At 41.1% G+C, this 22,414-nt stretch overlaps 2 protein-coding genes across 2 annotated transcripts in view; one reads left to right on the top strand and one right to left on the bottom strand.

Annotated features, from left to right (window-relative positions):
• The first annotated feature begins 149 nt into the window (after positions 1 to 149).
• The window catches only part of LOC139618188 (Na(+)/H(+) exchange regulatory cofactor NHE-RF2), a 32,572-nt gene continuing 10,307 nt past the window's right edge, over positions 150 to 22,414 (top strand). Inside the window, exons 1-3 of the mRNA XM_071473914.1 lie at positions 150 to 864; positions 1,359 to 1,652; positions 22,023 to 22,250. Coding sequence (XP_071330015.1) covers positions 658 to 864; positions 1,359 to 1,652; positions 22,023 to 22,250 — 729 coding nt within the window. The 5' untranslated portion in view covers positions 150 to 657. The remainder of the gene's footprint in view (positions 865 to 1,358; positions 1,653 to 22,022; positions 22,251 to 22,414) is intronic.
• Positions 15,564 to 16,493, bottom strand: LOC139608967 (putative uncharacterized protein DDB_G0271982). Its single transcript, XM_071463143.1, has 2 exons — positions 16,204 to 16,493; positions 15,564 to 15,756 (listed from the first exon to the last, which is right to left on the bottom strand). The coding sequence occupies exons 1-2, from the start codon at positions 16,353 to 16,355 to the stop codon at positions 15,687 to 15,689; spliced, it is 222 nt and encodes a 73-aa protein (XP_071319244.1). The 5' UTR covers positions 16,356 to 16,493; the 3' UTR covers positions 15,564 to 15,686.

Below are 22,414 nucleotides of genomic sequence, written 5' to 3'. Positions count from 1 at the left end.
CACGGCTGCATCCTATATTTTCTTTGCTACTTTGGTGCCATCATTCATCGCTCACAGTTTCCCACCACCCAGGGGCAGTGTTGTATCATTTAGAATCTTTTGTCTCTGCCCTGAATTTTTCAGTTCCCTCCAGAAACAAACAGGTAGCCGGGCTGGAGGTAGGTGGTGCTATTGGCGCAAGTGGCGCAAACTACAGTAGGCTATAAGTGAATGCATATTCTCCGACCAGCTGTTATGGATAAACGTCGAGGGAGAGGTTAGGGTTAGGGTTAGTCTGCAGTAACATTAATGATGCTCTGCTGGAGGCTCTGAAGTCTGTGCGCGCTGCGACCGATCAGTTTTGGAGTCGCCAGCAGTGCGCTTCAACTTCAAGACGCGATCTGGTGGACTGGTCCTATCGTTTTCTTAAAGTTGAACTTTTCTGCCTTTTTTAATGCGTTTAGTACAGTGTGATTTATTCTTTTGGAGTGCATTTTGGAGCTGATAACTTTGCATTTTTGTGTTGCTCTAGTATGGGGGAGAGTGTGCGCATCGGGTAGATATGTTTACGGTCTGTGGAAGTTTTGCCCTGCGCCCGCTCTCCTGAACTCCCCATCTGTGCATCTTGATTATTATACTTCAACTGAACTCTGCAGGAGGTTTAAACCGACAGGGGAAATGGCCAGCGAGCGGAAACCGCGGCTTTGTCTCATGACAAAAGAGGAGAACGGGTATGGATTTCACTTGCATGGCGAGAAAGGGAAGAGTGGACAGTTCATCCGCAAAGTGGAGCCCGGCTCCCCTGCAGAAGCGTCGGGGCTGCGCCCCGGGGACCGAGTGGTTGCAGTGAATGGGGTTAACGTGGAGAAGGAGACTCACCATCAGGTAAGTAGATGAACAGTAATATTTGTTGCTTTAACTGATATCACAGGACGCATGTCATCAGCAGGTGACAGTGGTTGGTGTGTGCATCCTGACACAGTGGGACGGTAACAAGCATGCCAGCCAGACGCCCACACTACCCTCCTCCTGGTGTGATGAACCAACCGTCTGCAAGTTATTAACTGTGAAACACTTTACCCACACGCAACCACGTGTTGCTTTTATTAAAAATCTGTTTTTGCACTTTTCAATCATATGCTTCATTTCATGTGACTGTAACTCACCTGAACAGTCCCTTTGTTTGGAAAGAAAGTATGTTCTCACAAAGAGCCTCAGGCAGACTGACAAGACTGTCTACTTTGGATCCCATATGCTATAAACTGTATTCACCTCTCCCATTGGTGTTTGTGTTGAAAGTGACCGGCTCATTGGTGAATTTCATTGCTTTTTCAATGACAACACTTTTCACTGTATTAAAATACTATCCCATCCCTCAGGTGGTACAGCGCATCAAAGCCGTAGACAATGAGACCAGGTTGCTGGTGGTGGATCATGAGACGCACGAAAGTCTGCGCAGCCTACGCCTCACAGCCACAGAGGAGATGGCCGTTCTCGGGACAGGGCCTCCCCCCTCATCCTCTCCCCCGGTCCCCCCCTCTCCTTCCCCATCTTTAGTCCCATCCTCCCCCAGCAAGAAGCGGGAGAACGGCTCAGTGTCCAAGCAGCCAGTCACGCTGAGCAGCCAGGTGCAGAAGCCCACCAGGAGGTCACCGTCGAAGGCTGCAAAGAAGGTGAGCTGGCCCTCCACCAAGGCAGGACATGTGGGATTAAGAGTGAACAGTGTAGTTAAATTTTTATCTCATTATTCTCTTAACTGGGAATAGCTAACAGACTATGAAGGGAAACTGAGATGAGCTGCAGGCCTCAGGAAGCTCAAAGCTCAAAGTGATGTATGAAGTGAGCAGTTCATATGGGGTCAGTGAGTCTCTTTTTCATCAGTGTAAACAAGATGGGAAACCAACAAATAACTAGCTCTAGCCTAAAAATACAAGCTTACCCAGACACTCAAACAAAACATTCTCCTAGAGATGTGTTGACTCTCAAACACAAGAGTTAAAAATACTTAACACATTAGCGAACAGATTGCAGGTAGTGAGTCACCTCTTTGAACAGATTCTCCTCAGCTCACACAAGCTTTCACCCAAGACTTGTTTTCTTGCTGCTTTGCCAGTTTGAGATTAGATTTAAGTGGATGTCATGCGAGCTTCCATCCTGTTCTGTAGCCCTCCATGCATGTGTGGTGTGTGTCTGTGTATGCATGTGTGCGTCCTGAGGGAAGAACATGGCTGGCTGAAAGCAGTCCAGATGTTGTGTTGGAGGTCAAAGAAGACAAGAAAGGGTCAGAGGGCAAGACCCGTCAGAAGTTAGGAATGTAGAAATGGACAACGTAGCAAATCTGCAGAACAGGAAATCATAAAAAAAAATAAATTAATTAATTAAAAAAAAGATTTTTTGAATGCCTTTGTTTTATAGTTTGGAAATCACATTTATTATGAAATGATACTCCAGAGGGATTGCTTTAACAGGCCATTCACGTCTCATCTTCATGTGTTTATTTATATATACTCAGTGACACTGTTGGCTGCACGAGGCTCAGTAGGTGTTTGATACATTTTTGTTTTCTCTTTTTTTTAAATTCACTATTTGATTATTCCATGTTGAGATGAAAAACAGGATGTGTTTCTGTCCGCTGTGTCTCTCCTGGAACACAAACATCTGATCATCTTCAGTTTCACATGCTCCCTATCAGCGAGAGGAGGCCGCTAAAAACTTCTGCTTTCTGCATCTACACAACATGTGTTTTCACTTAGGTTGGCCCTGCCAATATGCGAGCGGCACTGTTTCTACAAGAGCAGTGACAGGGCCAATCAGTTAAATCTTAAATATGTGTGTTTGTCTTTGTTCAGCTCTGGGTTTGTGACCTTTGGGGAGAAATCCCAGCACTTGGTGGGGTCGGACTGGCCCCAGCTAAGGAAATGCTTTGAGGTCTCTTATTTCTCTCAGACTTTAATGACTCTAATGAAAGAATGGAAAGAAAGTTTAGCAGGATGAGCCAAAAGGCATTAGCAGTGCAAAACGAAATGAAGGAAAATTGGAGGACAATGTATGAGCTTCTGTTAAACACTGATTCTAAACAAACTTAGTTTACACAGGGAACGTTGACAGAACCTAAACTGCCTCTTGTTTGAACCATTGGAGCATTGAAAGCTTCCTCTCCCGCTTGATTGGTACCTTCTGAGTCTGTAAAGGTTCGGATGTCTCTGTGCCTTGTCCCATGACACTGCACACTGATACAGCATATTATGTCTTGTATGTAGTAGTCTGCAGAGTAATTACCACAACAAAAGCAAAGGGGAAAACCAACTCATCCGCAATGAACCCTTTAATCACCAAGTAAACAATCACAGCTAAAAAGAACATAGATGGCCTTTCACAGCTGTATAAGTCTCCTCAGTTTGCTGTGAGATGTTTCAGTCTTCTTATTCTGATCTGTAGGAAAGTGCTGAGAGCAGCACATTTCTTCTCATATTAGATTTTTTAAGGAAAAGTAGGAGAAAAAGAAGGAGGGAAAGACAGCATTTGGACCCAAGACTGAGAGCAGCCAATAACAACCTAGAAGATTTTTTGGATGGTTTGCAGGGTAGTGGAGTCACACAGTTGGAGGGCGGGGGGGTATGTGAAAGATGGATGCTTGGCACTGCCTGCATGTGTGCAAGTATGTCAGTGATTGTGGACATGTGTGTTCACACAGGGATATACCTGTTTGATCTGTGTCTTTTCAGTACCTTTAGTTCTGCTGAGGATTTTGAAATAGTCTGTTAACATTCAACCACAAGGTTGACAGAGAACTGGATTAACTGAGCTGCACAGCACAGTTAATACAGCTTTATCTTGTTGTGCTTTTGTTTCCATTTACTTCACTGAGAGTGAGTACATGGCATTTGAATATTGAATGTTACTATGAAGGGGAGGAGGGAGAGATGTGAGACAAAGATACTGGGGGGTGAAAGTGGCAGGTGGATGCAGGTGCTCTGAAACAAAGGGAAGTTAGCTGTTAGAGTTTGGCTTCTGATTTGGCCCGCTTACCAACAGACAGCAATTGCAGCTGCAGCGGTGGCTAATAAACAGCACAGGAGGCAGTTAAGGTACTTAACAAGTCATAGCACCCAGTTGCAGCATTTTGCGCCAAAATCTGTACTCTTCAGTGTAATAACTCACTTGACCCTCCCGAAGACATTATCTCTGATGTCCATCATGAGTAAATGTCCAAATCCACTCATTAAAAAATGATGCTCCTTACTATCCCAGAACTTGCTTGAGAATTATTATGTTTTTAGGTTGTTTTGAGAATCAAAGTTATACAGCGACAGTTGTCTGTGGGTGCATTGCAAACAGGACATGCTAATAGCTAATTCAGCATACCTTTAGTCGTGTAAACAATTATAGCCTAAAAAACACTGGGGCTCAAGTTGTAGCCAACAGTGATTTCTGACTCCATGGAAACATCATACTTCCTGTTTACACCCCTCAGACCCGCAGATTATGGAGACTGTAGTTCCACAACTATCCCCCCCAAATGGAAAAAAGCAGACAGGGGGTCTTTGTTTTTTCACTGTTGTCAGAGGAGGGGCCCACAGTGTCAGACTTTGAAAACCTCTGCTAAGGAAAATAAGGTTTGTGTTTCACTATTTGAAATATCGCAGTGGACTCAAATGCCCAAGTTTTGTGTTGTGTTTATCCGCCACTCTCTATTAAAAGCAACAGGAATCTTTTGTAGCTACAGGTCTAAGGCCCTAAAAGACACACATTATAGACTCCACAGACACACATACTATAGAGGCATGCACATGGACACTGTAGTAATATTTTCTGCAACTTTAACCACTTGCACATTTGCCTAATAAATATCCCCACTAGAGCTTTTCTGTGTGTGTGTTTGTGTGTGTGTTCCCCAGGTTACATGACTCTGTCTGTATTTTTCCTCTGTTTTATGACCACTCATCCCCCTGGTTTCTTTTTTGTTGCATTCCTCTCATTTTTGCTTTCCTCTTGATTTGTAACATAGCAGATAGAGTCAACTGCTGACCCACAGACTCAGTGCTTCTGTATCTGAGTGTACATGCTTATGTCCTCATGTAGTTTGTAGAGGTACAAACAGGAGGTTGCTTTTTAACCCCTTCATTCTCCATTCTCTTACTGCATTTCTACAGGGTTTTGAACCACTATGTGGTTTATAAATCCTTTTTTGGTTTTTGTTTTTTTTTAGGAGTGGGTGGGGGGATATAACCAAAATGTTCCCACACTTCTGACTTGAATGTGCCAGGGGGGTTTTCAATCTCAGTGTTATTATCAATCTTAAACAATCTTAACTTTTACCGCCCATCACGATCACTCGAAAAATGAGTGACATGGCCAATGATGATCCCTCAATTATGATTGTTTGTTTTGCGGTTTTAAACTGGGTTTCAGAATCGTTACACCCCTATGCATTTCTAACCCAGTATCACAAACTATAAACCATGAAAAAAAAACATTTTCTTCTTCTTCCTCATGTCTTCACCAAATCTCACACTCATTACAGCTGAGTCATATTGGGATGTTAGAAATCCAATGTTCAGCCAACGTTAAGTATAGCCAAAACCTCTTTTGTTGTTGTAGTTGGGCCTGATGACTCGAGGGCCAATGTTGGAGAGAAATGCTGCTGTCACTGAGCCTGTCACTCATTTTTCATCTACTTCTTTAGACCCACGCTCAACAATTTAAACAGCTATTTGTACTTTTAAGTCTGTTCACGAAGGCCATGAGTTTACAGTTAAATCACATTTTGCCTTCACTGTTGTTCTCATCAAACCATCGTTACCATCCATCAATCAACTTTTTTATTTTGAAGTAGTGACATCCCTGTTTGTCATTTTAGGTAGTAAATGTGAAGTTAATGTAAGTTAATTGGGGAAAAAAAACGCTTTTAAATCAGTGAACGTTCACCCTGAGTTTAGAATATAGTATAGTTAGATGCTTGAAAACCCAAGTAAATTTTGAGTGGAATGTATAAAACAGACCTGAACAAAACCTCAGAGTGTGAAAAACAATTGCTCTCAGTCCATCTCTCTGTGACAAAAACAGAGGAAATCATATCAAATTGAGGCATGAGCTTAGTTCAGTCACTTTCTTCACTGTCATCTCACAAGCAATTTTCTATTCAGTTCTTGTCCAGTTGTTTGCTTGAAGGCACAATAGTAGCCAGCAGACTGTATCGAACATGTTTAACAGGAACAATGATTGATGCTCAGGTCCTTTAGAGAGAAAGGAAGAGACATTTCAAGGACAAGAACTTTATGACTAAGGTATAAGATGGATCATCTTACCTTAACACACACCTTGATGTGTCAATGCACTGCCTCTGTGCTTGTCTTTCTCCCCTTTGCACACACACACATGCACCGAGGTGTGTCATGTGGGTGTGTCATTAACACTGAAGCCCAAGATAGTGTCATGTGTCACTTTCTCAGAACCTTTTTTTTTAACTTGCAGACACACACACACACACACACGGCTTGATGAGCAGATAAAGGATGACTAAATTGTTGAGCATGAATCAAAGTAGCTAAAAAATGAGTGGCATATAAGAGGTCATCATTATTCCACAGCCACTATAGGCTACATTTTGTTGTTGTTCTTTCCAGGCATGCTGCTTTCCTGGTTTGTCACAGAGAGCTTGTTAGGATGTACACAGAAAGTTGTTGCTACGGTGATGGTCTGGAGCAGAATTAGTGCAATGAGAAAAAAATAATACATACGGCAAAATTTTGTAAAATAAAACATAATAAAGTGTTTGAGAAAAGGGAAGAGAAATAATAAGAAAAGGGACGAGATGGAGTTCAGTGGGCCACAAAACACATACAAATGGGTGTGCAGTGTCTTTCTTTGCTCTTTGATGTGGCCATGCTGAGTTTGACCTTTAATAAGGTTATTTTTCAAGAGCTTTGGAGCTTAAAGCATCATATAATAGTTCAGCTCAGACAGATACAACTCAATATGAAACTGCTGTAGCATCCAGGTGACTGACCTAACAGCACACAGGTTAACATGTAAACAGCACTTTGTGTTGCAATAAACTTCTGCTAGAGACCATCTGCTCCTGTAGAGTGCACACACAGACACACACACACACACACAAGCACACACACACACACATCTGGTAAACAGTTTTAGAGAGAGGAGGGGGGTGTGTTTATGTTTTTGCATGGTCAAGAATGTAATACAGCTTTGTGTGACGTTTGAAGATTGGTATTATATTGTATGTCTGCTAACACAAGGTAGAAGTTTATGTGCATATTTGTGTAAAGCTCTGAGAGGAGCACATGTGTAGCACATATATATATAGATATAGATTTTGAGTTTGTAAAGTGACAGCGTCTTTGTGTAACCTCGGCACTGATGTAAGTGTTCACAGATTTTATTCACACAGTCTCTTATTGGTTGCAGCAGCCACGACCAGAGGCATTATGTTTTCAGGTTGTCTGTCGGTCTGTCTCATTCTCGTGAAGGCAATATCTCAGGAACACCTTGAGGGAATTTCATTATATCTGGCACAAACATCCACATGGACTCAAGGATGAAATGATTAGATTTTGGTGGTCAAAGCTCAAAGGTCACTTTGACCTCACAAACCACGTTTTTGGCCATGACCCAAGAATTCATACATAAATTTTCGCTTCAACTTTGTTTTACATCAGAATCAGTTTTATTGGCCAATCATGTGAACATATATATATAGAAGTCTGACTCTGTGTTTTTGTTTTTCTCAATGAATTTACACACTACTGCAGTAGACATACTGAACAGGAAAAACAAAGCTTAACAAAGGCAAGTAAAGTCTGCACAGACATGGATGTAAACTGCAACTTTACTGGTTGGCGGAGGTAGTAATTATACTTACAAATTCAAATATTTTCTACAGTTTCACAGGCTGGAATTTATAATGCAGATTTATTTGACAAGTTACCAAATGTTGATGTAAAACTACAAACTTTGGAATTACTTGTGAACATCACTTTGAGCTGAACATCTTGACCCTAATTTGAGCCCATATTCACACATGTGTCACAGGTGGTGAAACAACAGCGGAGACAAAACAAAAGCAGAGACTAAATAAGCAAAATATGTAAGAGAATTACACAACACAGTCCCAACAAACTCTAAACTCCTTCAACAGAAAACTGTCAGTACACAAACATATGCATCTTGAGGATCAATTCATTTTTGAAGATGTGGATAGTGGTATTTGAGTGAAAGCGATCAGCGTGAGAAAAACATGGACAGAGAGGACAGCGTTTAAGGGTCAGGGCTTGAGGTCATGGGGTGAGGACTGAATAAACACAAATAGTAACGCTCGTGGATCTCTAAGGAAGAGCAACAGAGCAGAGATCATCGGTCACACTAAACAGAGGAAAAATGTGACTGGCATTAAAAAGTGATTTCTACATTGATATTTAGTGGCTATATAACCGTAAATAAACCCACAACTGCAGCAAGCATGTACTTCTGACGTGTGTCCCAGTTTTTCTCTATCCCATTGTACATGCTAGAAGACTGTCATGATGACGAAAACTACTCATTTCTGCTTTACCACATTATCCTTTAAACCTATCAGGTCTTTGTGTCACTGCAGCTAAAACATGATCATCTCCGGCTATTAGTTTATAACCATACAAAATGAGATGATGGCTCAGGTCAGGCTCCCTGACTCTGGGAGAGTCACATCTCTGCCTTGCCCTGCTCCCTCGCTCAGAGTCTCATTTTGCCCGTGATAATAGGAAAAAGATGTTGCCTGTCAGCTCTAATGAAACAGCTTATAGTGCAGGAGTTGTCTGGAGGTAGTCAGCACTTCAGCCTGTGTGATCATCTGTGCACGATTTCTGCCTGCCACCCAGATAAATGTGAGGTTGTTTCTTGTTCCTTTGACAAAATAAGGCATTTGAGGTTATGTAATGTTACTTCAAGGGCTGAGCAGGAGCAGTGCAGTGGATGTGGGAGCATGGAAACAATGTCTCTTTTTGGCAAAGAGGAGGCATTTCATTTTTCTTAATCTTTATTTAACCTGACATCTCAACCAGCCAAATTTAAATATCTCAGCTTTTTCTTAGAAGATCTGAGGTTAAATATACATTTACATAAATTAGATTTTAAGTGACCTTACATTGGCAAGAGTGAGTGACCGGGATACTCTTTACTAACATCTGGAGCTGGTGTTCAAGACCCCCTCCCCCCTCTGTTGAATACCAACTGCGTTACATCAAGATGCAGGGGTCCAGATTCAGTGTGTCTGTGTATGTGTAAGAGAGAGAGAGAGAGAGAGAGAGAGAGAGAGTGAGTATACTAAATTCCTGAAGTAAAAACATGGCCTGTAGGATGTGGAGGGGTCACAAGTGGGGAAGGAGGGTGTGTGTGTTGGGGGAATCAAGAAAGTTTGGAATTTAGTAAGGTGGGTAATGTCAGAGAGAACAAGTACAATTGAGTGTATTGTGTTTAATGTGTGTGTGGGTGTGGGTGTGTGTGTGTGTGTGTGTGTGTGAGTGTGAGTGTGTGAGTGAGCACAGCTGTGTGTCTCCATCTGTTATCTCCCCATGCAGAGCTGATAATATATTCAAATGTTGCCCTTATTAAACCAGAAGACGTTGACCTGACTTTCTCTCTTCAGACGTACCAACAAAAATAATTCTTTGACCGCTACAGGAAATGTTTTTGTCACTGTGTCATGGATTAAGTTACAGTGCTTACATAATTTGATATGAAATAATAAAGAGCACCTCCTTTTCCATGATCTTAAGTTTCAATCTGGCTTTCAAGCAAAGCATAGCACTGAGACTGCTCTACTAACATAGACCAAGTGGTGCTGGTGAAGCATCAGGGCTTATTTTACTTGAGTTAAGTTTTGCATTTAATGCAGTACATCTTAATCTTAGTTTGTCATCTAAGAGACTGTTGGAGTTGCAGTCACTGCTCTTGATTGCTTTACCTATGGCCCATCTGAACTGTGGAGTACCTCAAGAACCCATCCTATATCTTCTTCTGTTTTTTATCTCCATGTCTCCCCTTTGCCAGATAATAATAAAATACCTTTGCATTGCTATGCAGATGACACATGACTTTCTGTATCTGCAAAATCAAGAACCACCAACAGTCTGACATCCTTCAGAACTGTCAGACTGACGTCAAATGCTGGATGTCTAATAACTTCCTCCAGCTCATTGAAGAACAACCCTATTTCATTAAACACATTAGAACTTATTGATAAATTAGATAACCCGGTTCCCTTCATTTAGCCAATAGTGCCAGTTATCTTTGATTCTAATCTAATATTTGATAAAAGAAGTTCAGCCCTGTTTTTATCAATTTCCTATCATTTTTTAAAATCTGATTGTTTATATCACTGTCTGACTTGGAGAAAGTCATACTTTCATCTTTTCAAGAATGAATTATTGTAACTCACTATTTAGTGGCGAAGCCCACTCACACCTAATGAATGCTGTAGGCAGACTGTTAACAGTAACAAGAAACAGAGATCACACAGCCTTAATTTTAGCCACTTTGCACTGGCTTCCAGTTGATTAAAACTCATTTCACTCATTACTTTTAAAGCACTTCACAGCCTGGCTCCAGCTTCTCTAATTCATTTTCATAAACTTCCATTTCTGTATGAATTGATCTTTCTGTGCCACCTAACTTTTTTCTGGTTTTTAATGTTTGTAAAGCACTTTGTAACTTTATTTTGAAAAGTGCTATTAATGCCTTGAATTTTTTAAAATTATTATTATCACCCAAACCTACATTTTTTTACGGAACCACAAATTGTATCTGTAGCAAGTAAGACTTGTCCCAAATCTTCAGCATTATTTATAGATTGCACTACTTTTGTATAGCTCTTACTGGGTCAGAATGTAGGAAAACAGACCTGCCATCTCCTGCCATCTTTGAATCATCTGGGACTTATCTCTTAAATCCTTTTAACAGCTCATTAACACCAGTATTTGATGAGTTTCTAGCACTTTTGGATTTTGGGTCTATTCCAATAAATAAAATCTGTTTTTGGAAACATACACTCACACTTTTATTCCATCTCCATTTACTTAATCTCATCTTTTAACTATCTTGGACGTGGGAATGTCAGTGGAGCGTAGGTCGGCTGTAGCCTGGATGAGGATCGATCATTGTGCTGCCCACACAACAGCATCACCAGCAAATACAAGACAGAGGATGAAAAAGAGAAACAAACTCAAGAGGCAGACAGCAAGATATTCTTCACTGCTGAACCTCATCATTTCTGATCAAGAAGTCCTTGAAAGCAGGAAATAGAGCTTTGAACCTTGTGTGTTTCTATTGTTATGTGTTAATGGTTTAACAAGCACTGGCGAATATGCTCCCAGCCTTGCTGTCACTGTTTCACACAGGTTTTATTTCTACTCCTGACCACTCAGCATGTTCAATCCCTTCACATGTTCAGCTTGTATCTGTTCCCTGCTGCACTCACAGCTGTGAGCCAGCACACTTTCCCACACATCCATCCATGCAGTGTTCACACACACACACACTCACAGGCGTTTGTTACCAATGTCTCACTAGCTCACACATCGGCATCTTGGAATCAGTGTAATTGCAGCCATCCTTTGTACTGTCTGTGGGAGTGGAATAGATGCAATGGGAGAGAGGCTTTGTATCCTTATGGATCAGCTGGGAGTTCTACAGATGCTTGAGTAACACTTGACAAATGACAAAAGGAGGTTCAGTTTATGTGTGTGAAGTGAGGTTAGTATGTGTTGAAAGTATGAGAGAGGATGTGTGTGGGGTAGCAGCAGACAGGAATCCCCTCTAACTGATTCATTATGCCTGGGAAAGTTGGAGAAAGAAATATACATCTTACACAGACACACACACACACACACACACACACACTCACTCACATGTACATATACGTAAATCTTTGGCTGGTCTGTGAGGACCCCGCAGAGCACGTTTGCATCTCTACAGTGTCACATGTACAGTACCTCTTCCTCCCATTAAGGGCTTATACACACGTATACAGGGCTGTAACCACAATAAAATAATTATTATCAATGTCAATTATTCTGCTGAGAATTTTCCCCAGTTAACTGGATGTTGTTTAGTCTATAAATGTTAGAATATAGTGAAAGATATCAGTCAAATTTTTCCAGAGTCCCACATGTTCTTCAAATGTCTTATCTTGTCTGATCAACCATCCAACACCAAAAGATATTCAGTTTACTGTCACAGAAGACAGAGGATATCTGAAAATATTTCCATTTGAGATGCTGGAATCAGAAACATTGTGACGTTTTTGCTAAAAAAAAAAAAAACTAATCACTAATCACATCACTAATTGATTATCAAATTGTTGCTGATACATTTTCTGATGAATCAATTAATCAGCTGACTGTTTAAGCTGTACTCACATCATCCACACATTTTTGCACGCTCAAACACCCTGAGAAAAACACACACAAACCAACAACCACCACCGTATACTCCTGAAAGATGACGGATATCTGCCACACACTGATAGCATGGGTGTGCCCCCCCACCCCACCCCCACACACATACACACACACACACACACACACACATACATTACATCACCAACATCAAATACTGTGCAGTCACTCACATGAAAAACAGAGAAGTCACGCACACATGGCAGCACATAACTGCTGAATATATCAGCATTGCCAGCAGCCCACACAATTTAAAATGACATTTAAATGCAAATCGGCAGAAAAGTTGTATTCTGCAGCCTCTTCACTGCTGCTGCTGAAAACTACACGTGAATGTTTTGTAACACAAGGCACTCAAAGATAAGAAAGGAGGAGAAAGTGAAAGAGAGAGGGTGGATGGGTTAAAGAATTCGGGCTGAAGGAAGACATGCAATGCCATGACGTGGAGGGTGGATGGATAAAAGGCAAAACAAACAGGAGCTTTAGGAAGAATGAAGTGTAGAAAGATAGTGAGAGACAGATGGAGAAAATGTATGGGAGGGGTTTACACCACCTGTTGGTTTGCCTTCCTTCCTCTCATAGTTTCACTGACATCCTCATGATATGCTCTGACCATGAAAATGAGACAGACACACTTGGATATGTTGAGGCGACGTTATCACACAGTAGGCTGAAATCGATGAGTGGGAGACTCTGTTTTGACATAGGTTAGTTATCTGGAAATGACTGACTGTCATTTTGGCTGAGTGCTTTTGATGCTTTTTTCTTCTGCAGTGTCCATAAGCTGCTGTAGCATGAAAAAGGTCCATGAAAATGAAATCAACTTCATACAGCAGTTTCTCATGGAAACTAAAGCTGTGACATGTACATTTGTTGCTAAAGAACTCGTGGCCTCGAGAATGAATGTGAAGTGACACACATTTTCACACATTAATAGGTAAAACAAATGCCATACATTCTGAGGTTTCAGCTTCTTAAACTGGATGATTTTCTGCATTTCATTGTCAGATATACCAAATGAACTAAATAACAAAAGGATTTGATTTTACGATCAGACAAAACAAGACATTTGAAGACCTCACTTTGTGCTTTGGAAAGTTGCAATGTAGATTTTTTTCAAGTTTTTTGACATTTCTCAATTCAAACAATTAATCAATTAATTGAAAAATAATTCTTGGTTGCAATTCATACTTTTCATAAAGATTCAGCACTACACACATACAGTACTGTAAGGTCACTTCAGTGGGAGAGAAGGCAACTTCAGGCTTCTGAGTTGGTCGAAAGTCACAAAAGCCTTTTTTTTGATAGACAAAATAATGAAAGCAAGAAAGCAAAAAACTAGCTTATTGTGGTCCTATTAAGTCTTAAGTAATGAGCTGTCAGCTAAGGCTATAAACACTTATTTTTCCAAGGAAATTTTAAGGAAAAAAAAAAAAACACTTTTCCATTTGGAGAATATTGCTCTGAGGAACCAAATATATGGTCAGTAGAGAGGTTTAGACTCATCTTGTGGGCTCATTTTGATGTAGTGTATTGTGTCACAGTTTTCTCCCACTCAAAAAACACAGCCTATTGAGGGACACAGCTGACCTGAGAACACCCAGAGGAATGGCAGCAACACGAGAACATATTTGTTTGAATTTGATGTGATGTGATGTGATCAGCAGTGGTCCCATTAAAGGACCACACCGTGGGGCTTCTGCACATATTCTTCACATTACAGCCAAGAATTCAATTACTGTGGGCTAAAACAACTTCTATTGTTTTATCAGCCTCCATATTTCATTGTTTTGAGTGTAAGTAATGTGTGTTTGGATCACTGAGTCAGAATCTTCTGATTTCGTAATTTTTTTTCCTCAGTGATGTTGAACCTCATAAGGGAGTTTAACCTTTGACCCTTCAAGAGTGTATGGAGAACAAGTGGTGCAGTGTCTGTTGTGACAAAGGACAAAAAACATGTTTAGTGAAATATATATTTCCTTTTGCATCTCCAAGGTTTATTGTTTTTAGATCACAAATGTTGAGCAATTGGGAGAAAAGTATTTGTTTCCTTTGACATCTTCACAGCGGAAAGTGACACTATGCAGGAGAGGCAGAGTCTCATCTTGCTTAATTATTCAGATAATAAGTCAAGCCGAGAGCCTTCATGCCCGTCATGATGTCATCTGTGCTCAGTGACAGTTCAGCCTTCAGCTACAACACCCCGTACAATATGTTTGCACTCATTGGAGTTTTGCAGATCATTGCAGCTTCGGCCCTGCAGCTTTTCAGGCAGCCTGACAGACCAGCTGCAGGCATCTTCAGCAGGTGTTAAATGACAACAAAAATCAACATCCATGATTCATCAGATCCTTAGGCCAGTCTGAAACCTTTTATGAGCAGCTCGTCAGTAAGTTTGTATCAGTAAGCTAATAAATTGCATTTCTGCTGAATGAAAAGGGATGGATTCATTTGGATCTAGCTCAGTAGCTTCATTTCTTTCCCCTCTATCATTGATTTCTCAATGTGCAAACTTTCTGGCAAAATAGAAATGCTGCCTCTGTACGTTTGACATTAATAAAATGAACATTGAAAAGTACTACTGGAAACAAGAAGGAAATAGCTAGCCTGGGTCTGTCCAAAGGAAATTAAAACCATTTACCAGCACCTATATCCTACTAAAAAACATGTTGTATCTCATTAGTTTAATTTAAAACAAAAAAGCAACACTTTGCTGTTTAAACAGTGGATACTCTTGGAGGTTACTTCTCCCAGTGAAGAAATAGTGAGGGACATAACCCCTGTAAAAAAGCTTGTTTTTTACACTTAGGTTTTTGTTCTAATTGAAGAAACATATTAATAAGTGAGTTTTAGATGCATTTTATGACCTGCAGACAAAGCCAGGTTAACTGTTTCCCCCGATTCCATTCTTTATGTTAAGCTAAGCTAACAGCTGCTGGCATCATCTCCATATTAAATATACAGACGCAAGCATGGTATCAGTGTTTACATTGACAAGACAGTGAATAAGATTTATTAGAATGGGGATATTTCCCAAAATGTCAAACTATTCGATTCATCCATTACATTTGTTGATTAAATAGCAGGAGTTTAACTTTGAATCTCAAACCTGAAGTCTGGTGTAGAGTCAAACTAGTTGCAGTGATAGATCTGATTGATGTCAACAGTACATTACAGTACAGTGGGATAACTTTATACGTGACTAATACATCAGTTTTGCTCTTGATTGTCACGTTATCCTTTTTTTCTATCACTTCACTCTTGTTTCCACCTTAACTCTCTCTCTCTCTCTCTCTCTCTCTCTCTCTCTCTCTCTCTCTTGCTCCTGGGTGTGAGCTCAGGAAACACTTAAACAGCAGGTACCGCACGTTTACACACTCACACACACATAGACTGCAGCAGAGCAGGGGACTTTGTAAACAGATCTCAGCAGGTCTGTCCTGGTAGAGCAGCACCAGACACACAAAAATACACGCATACTCACACACACACGCACACACACACACACACACACAGCTAGCTTTCGTGTCACAGAGCTGTTACGCAACACACCACAAGACCAGTGGGAAAAACTGTTGGTTATCAAGATCTCTGGCCAGTTTTCGTGTTCTCATGTTCTTCCTGTCCTCCACATGCTGTGCATCATCTTCTCCTCTCCCTGCCCTATTTCTATTTTCCTTTCTGAGTCCTTCTCTCTGTCATAGTGCACTGTCACTACTTTTTCCTACCCCCCTTTCCTTCATCTTCATTTTTACAAGCCCCAAATCCCTCTCAGTCTTTCTCCAGCTGCCTGTCATTTCCTTTCTCTCTCATTCCCCTCTCTCTTTCTCGCCCACTGTAAGGACCAGGTCGGCTCTTTTCCCCTCTGATTGAGCAACACTTGAAGCAGCTGCATGTTGGGCACACACATACACACATGCACATGTACACACTAACCAGAATGTCTGAGGCACAACATTTTTTCGTTCATTTGGTTAAGCCCTGTTAAATGATCCTCATATGGGCTTTGCTAGAACTTTTGAGAAGCTGTAGTCTTTGCATTATGGAGTCACCCAGACAAAGAATCACATGTCAGTATACATCTTTTCTGTGTACCGACATATGTCAATCTGCATTAAATCTATATATTATATATGTATGTACTCTGTATGTTTTGAAATGTTACCCCTCACGTTAAAGCTTCGCTTCTCACTGACTGATAGAACTGGTTGTACTGGTTCCACTGCTGTCTCCATGGCAACTGGTTGTCAAGCACAACATCAGCCTAAGTCCCATGTGCTGCTGTTGTTTGTACTTTGTCGAGCGTCATGCAACGTCAGCAATGTTTCCATTCAGAGCTCAACTTTTATGCTGCTGTGCCGGTGACAGCCAGCACCAGAGGTATTATGTTTTCAGGTTGGTAAAAGGTCAAAGGTCAAGGTAACATGACAGTTTGTAGCCTTATTCTGATTGGTTGATTGTAGCTGTGCTCTGATTAGTTGGTTGGTGGGCTTATTCTGAGTGGTTGGATTGTAGTCTTATCCAGATTGGTTTATTTGCAACCATGTTCTCATTGGTTGACTTGTAGCCGTATTATAATTGGTTGGTTGGGTTGTAATGGTATTCTACAAATCAACCAATCAGAACACAACCACAAACTGACCAATCGTAACACAGCTACAAATCAACCCATCAGAATTAAGTTACAAACCAACCAATCAGAACAGGTGGCTAGGGTGTTAGGGGGCTATGGTTATGGCTGGGGGTATAAAATTATCTTCATGGCTCTCCCTGTGGGGGTTAGGGTTATGTAACCTGAAACTAGTCTGAGTAGCGAAGGCATTAGACCATGAGGCGGTTATTCTAGTTAATTAGATTTTGCAGGTGTTATAGATGAACTGGACACTCACCAGGCTTCACTGCTGCTTCCAGGAAATGTCAATTTGTGGTCAATCAGCTTCTCAATCTAAATGTAGGGATGTAATTTTTTTTTACTAATCAACCCTGCAGTTTGTAAACCAAATTATTGGTACTGTATTTATTGTATTACTGTATTTATAAAAATGCTATTAAAATGTTACTTGATCTAACACAGTACTTGGATTGTTTGGATCCAAACTGTACAAACGCATACTTGGACAAGTCAGTTGTCAAAAAGTGACACAATTATCAGTGGACAGTTGTTACAGGAGTACGCTGAATGTATCCTCCAACTTGTTTGCATTTTGTTGCATTAGCAGGCAGTCGTTTCAGCCTTTTTGAACACTTATGCTTATGATAATTTCTTCATAGCACACCCAGCTGGAAAATAGTCTGTCAACTTTTGTACATTTTTTCCAAGCGGTGAAATAACATTAGCAAACTGGGATACAGTTAATGGGTCATGGAAGAAGGGGCTATGGAAGAAAATCTGATGAATGCTTTTGGTTTAACTGCAGATTGGATTTTCCCTGAGAAGGGAAGGCTCTCTTGATTGTGTAACCTGCCATCTACTGATCGACTGATTGATTTCCATTTATTCAGTATGTTTTTTTGTTTGTTATAATATTCTCTTTTAGCTTTTCCATCACTTGCTTTCAGTAGATACACATGTAATTATACAGTTTTTGGTCAAGAAATAGGCCATTTATACACAATGGTGTGTGCTTTTGCAGTTTTCACATGTAACTGAAAATAGTTCACATATATACTGGCACAAAAACTGCATACTTTTGACTCCGGGCTCAAAGGAAACTTGACCTTCTGACTTATTAGAATGGGCGTATTAAGTTTACAATAATCCCCAGTGGGAAGCATGCAAGTGAGAGCAATGTTGACAAAATGCTTTACATGCACACACACACACACTGGATTTAAAGTTTCCTTGTAGTACAACAGCACACACAAGCACACACACACATGCATAAACAAACACACTTCATTGTGTTGTGAGCCAACAGTGAGCCAATGATCCTTGGCTGTGAAAGGGTTAACAGCGGTCATGATCCATCCATCGCAGTAGGCCACCACTCAATTATTCAACAAGCTGCGATCTAGTTTCATCAACTGCCAACGCTACCGCCAGTGGTCACATTCACAGGGAAATATGTGTTTGTGTGTGCACTCATGTATAGTCTCAAATTTAACATGTAAACTGGTATGTCTTCATTCTTAGTCATGCACCTCATAAACCTCAGACCAGCCCCATCAAGATGCACAGATCGTCGCAAACATGTGCAGACACGCTGTTACTGCTCCATTTATTTAAAAAAAAAAAAAAAAAAAAGCTCCAGTTGATTTTTCCACAGTAACAGGTGCTTTCAAGCATCTTCTGAACCGTTTCATCCCACCACATTAAAGATACAATCTGCCATCCAAATGAAATTGAAAGCGTTGTCAAATCGCTAAAAAGTAAAACACGACCTGCTGTAGTTCTCAGGTTATCTGACAATTATTTTAAAAGCAGAGAGGAACAGTGGAAATTAATGTTGTTTTTCTGAAGGTATGTCAGCCTTTAGTTTTAGTCAAAGCTGCTGCCCCTGTAAAAAGCCTTTAACCTTATGTGAAAATTCATGTTGCTCTATATTAAGCAAAAAAATATTTCTAATGTAATTGAAACTGTGTAACCCGGCCACAGAGTTAAACACCAAGTCCTGTGTGTACTCTCCCCCTCATGTACTCACAGAGACTGACTGAAACAAAGGCTGATTGTGGCAAGAAACTGAAGGAATTCATGGGATGGCACTTGTCCCTTTGACTGCACATCCTCTCAGTGTGCCAAAGTCAGGACACCGGGGTCAGTGCATGTGTGTGTAGTGTTGGGGCATCAAACTCCATCATGTTCTTTAGTAGGTGTGAAATATTCCATATTGTTTTCCTTTTTGGAAAAGCAGTTTGATTTATTGCAGAATTTTCCATGGGAACTTGTTTTGAGCACGGCAGCAGTTATATGCATGAGCCTGGTGCAAAACATGGATACTGTGTGTGTTTTTTTTTTTCCTACTGCTTTTCCTCCCATGTGGGACCATGTGTGTTTTGAAAAAAATATCCAATGCTGATAACTGACCACTTTCCTGATGTCCAGCTAGTTTGCTGACAAAAGAGGGGGGAAACATTGCATCTCATTTTCTCTCCCATCAAAATATTTTTCACAAAAACCATGAAAATGCTCAACACCCACAGTTCAAACAAACATGATGACCGCACTTCCTTTGATGGCCTCTCTGATTGGAGAGGTTGTGTGGCCCTCCAAACCTCTCTGGCTGACATTCTTAAAATCTTTCAAACCACGAGAATCCGTTCTTTACACTTTTATCCGGTACAGATTCATGTGCTTTGACACAGAGCATGCAGAGTATTGTTGTCACCCTCCATCACTGACACTCAGACCTGCAGCAAACTTAACAATGAAGCTCAAATCAGACCAATTCAAAAAGTGTCCTAAATGCACATTCACGTCAAAAACACGGAGTTGAAGAGATGGCACAGGCCCCAGGGGATGATTAGTGGGGTGCGGAAAGGCATTGAGAGGCAGTCCGAGGTTAGATTGGCACACACTTGCGTCTCCCCCACATAATGACTCCCAGCTGTGCTACTCTCACTGTTTACGTTAGAGGAGTTCCATTGAAAACTCTTTTCCTCCCCGCCGTCTCTTACTGGAAACTTCTGTCATCTTGATTTTTCTGCACTGCTCTGCCTCTCTGTTTATCTGTTTATCCGTCTGCTCTATTTCTCTGCATACTCTTAGCTCACTCTGTTTCTTTTCTTGAACTCTTTCTCAATCCTCTTGCTGCATCTAATTTTCTGTCCCTCCCACACATTCTCTCCCTCCTTGCTTATTCCCTTCCTCCTCTCCTTTTTTCTGTCATTCTGTTTTTTTTTTCTTCTTCATCCAGATCCCAGGATGCTAATACATTTGATTTTATATTAATAAATTTTCTGTCCCTTGGAAGATCCACCCCTGCTGCCCAGCCCAGGCACTTCCTCCCCAGTCAGGAAAAGGATGATCTGGAGGGATTCATGAGAGTTGAGCTGCTCTGAATTATTCCGTTGTTACCTCCTCTCTCGCTCTCTCTCTCTCTCTCTCTCCTCCTTCTCAGGGCGAGCTGCCCAGATCACTGCTACCCTAAGGAATTCAGTGCCTGAAATGAAATTATATGTTGCCATCTGTGTTATTTTTATATGGTTGAGGGATAGAGTGGGAGGCAGTATTGTGGTGATCGAGGCTCGGTCATGACTTATTTGCAATAATCGCACAGTAACCTGAAGGGCAGAGAGAGTTTGTGGAAATTAATGACAAGTCAAAGAAGAGCGGTGCTCTTTGTTTTCTGTCATGATAAATCATCAGCCATCTTCTCCTCTCTGAACACCACACTACCTTTGTATCTCTCTCACCCTGCCCACATACTCCATATGTATTTTTAGCAGGCGCATGCTGGACCGTGGTGCTTGCTTCACATATGCAGTGGAAACAATAGACCTCTCAGGTTGTGTAATATGATTGCAGATCTGTCATACGCACAGGGCATGTGCACCATATTTTCTGGTCCCCCGTAGGTCACCTTACACACACTTTACCTGTGTGTTACCTCACAGCTAATATCAGCTGAGGGCACGGAGCTAGCCATCACGTATCATTGCTCTCACTGCACATTTGTTTTCCCCAAGCACGTAGGTGGTAAATCAGTGTGATCACACTGGAGAACACAATTATACAGGTTCTATAAATGTCTTCACCGAGGCTGATAGCACTGTTAGCTATATGCTGTAAATGGAGCGCTTCACTCCAGAATGAAGCGTGCTCTATAATACACTGTGACACCTATTCTATGACTGAATGGCAGCACAAAATGAAAAACATAGAGGAGAGTGAATCTGGAACCAGCACAGGATGAGAGCTTTTTTTTTTTTTCAAAACAATTTTATCACATTCACACTGGATTTTATTTTTTTTTTTTTCATGATCTGGTAAAATTGCGTTCTTCTACAACAATTCATTAGTGCCTTGAAGTGACACCTCACCCACATTTTTTGTATGAAACACACTCCCTGCAGGCTTGAGAGGTGGTGGTTATAAAAGACCAGTGACTCAGCCATGTGTTTCTCTTAAAATTGTCACATGCTCTGCAGAGCGCAGCATGTCACTCGGACTTGCCCCATCTTTCTACATAGATTGCACTGCACCATTTAAGATATAGGCTTTTAGGTATCTTGAACTTTTGCAATTATATTTTTTTTATGATTTACCTATATTCCAGTTGTATCTCTCCACTCCAGTTTTGAACCACAGCTGTCTAACTTAAGCAAGTAATTCCCCACATAATCAACTTTATAAATATAAACTCTCTTATGTGAGCACACTTACATTTGTCTTATACTGGTAAAGTTTAATTATGCAATGACTTGAGTGTTGATAATACTGTATGTAAAGCAATTTGTTGACAGATTGAATATAAATAGACATTTTTCTAAACTAATCACACAGTTTGGCAATTTATGCATGAGATTCCAATGAGGAGCTAAAACTGCACCAGCTTCAATGTAAACGGCATTGAAAGGGCCAAGCAAAGGGACAAGGATTTCCACATGGCACTTATTAAAGGACAAATCCATACTTCTGTCCCTCTCCTCCAGGAGGCTCTTGCTCAGGCTGAACCTCACACACAGGCACAGTCCCAGTTACGGCCCCAGGTCGACCCGTCCAACCTCGTCCCACGTCTGTGCCACCTGGTGCGGTCTGAGACAGGATACGGCTTCAACCTCCACAGTGATCGGTCACGACCCGGACAGTACATCCGCTCCCTGGACCCGGGATCACCTGCAGACCACGCCGGGCTCCAGCCACAAGACAGACTCATTGAGGTAGGAAGAAAACGTGTGGGTGAAGAGTGTGTGGGATCTACAGGGGGTGGATACAAGAGGAGAAACCCCTGATGATGTAATTCAATCCAATACAATCCTCCTGCACTACACTCACCTCAGTTTATGTTGGCACTGCCACTGACTTGCCATTAATGCTGTACCTG

The sequence above is a fragment of the Trachinotus anak genome, unplaced genomic scaffold (assembly GCF_046630095.1).
Source record: "Trachinotus anak isolate AG129_WGS33_773 ecotype Australia unplaced genomic scaffold, CSIRO_AGI_Tana_v1 ptg000003l, whole genome shotgun sequence".
NCBI classification, from domain to species: domain Eukaryota; kingdom Metazoa; phylum Chordata; class Actinopteri; order Carangiformes; family Carangidae; genus Trachinotus; species Trachinotus anak.
The sequence above is the reverse complement of the archived record's forward strand: the minus strand, read 5'-3'. Positions and strand labels throughout refer to the sequence as shown.

What these genes read in the sequence shown, in the direction of transcription:
- LOC139608967 (XM_071463143.1), bottom strand. Translation starts at nt 16,355, where the DNA reads ATGTGCATGTGTGTATGTGTGTGCCCAACATGCAGCTGCTTCAAGTGT. An exon ending in AGGCAGCTGGAGAAAGACTG is followed by an intron (nt 15,757 to 16,203) that starts AGAGGGATTTGG and finishes GCTCACACCCAG; the next exon opens with GAGCAAGAGAGAGAGAGAGA.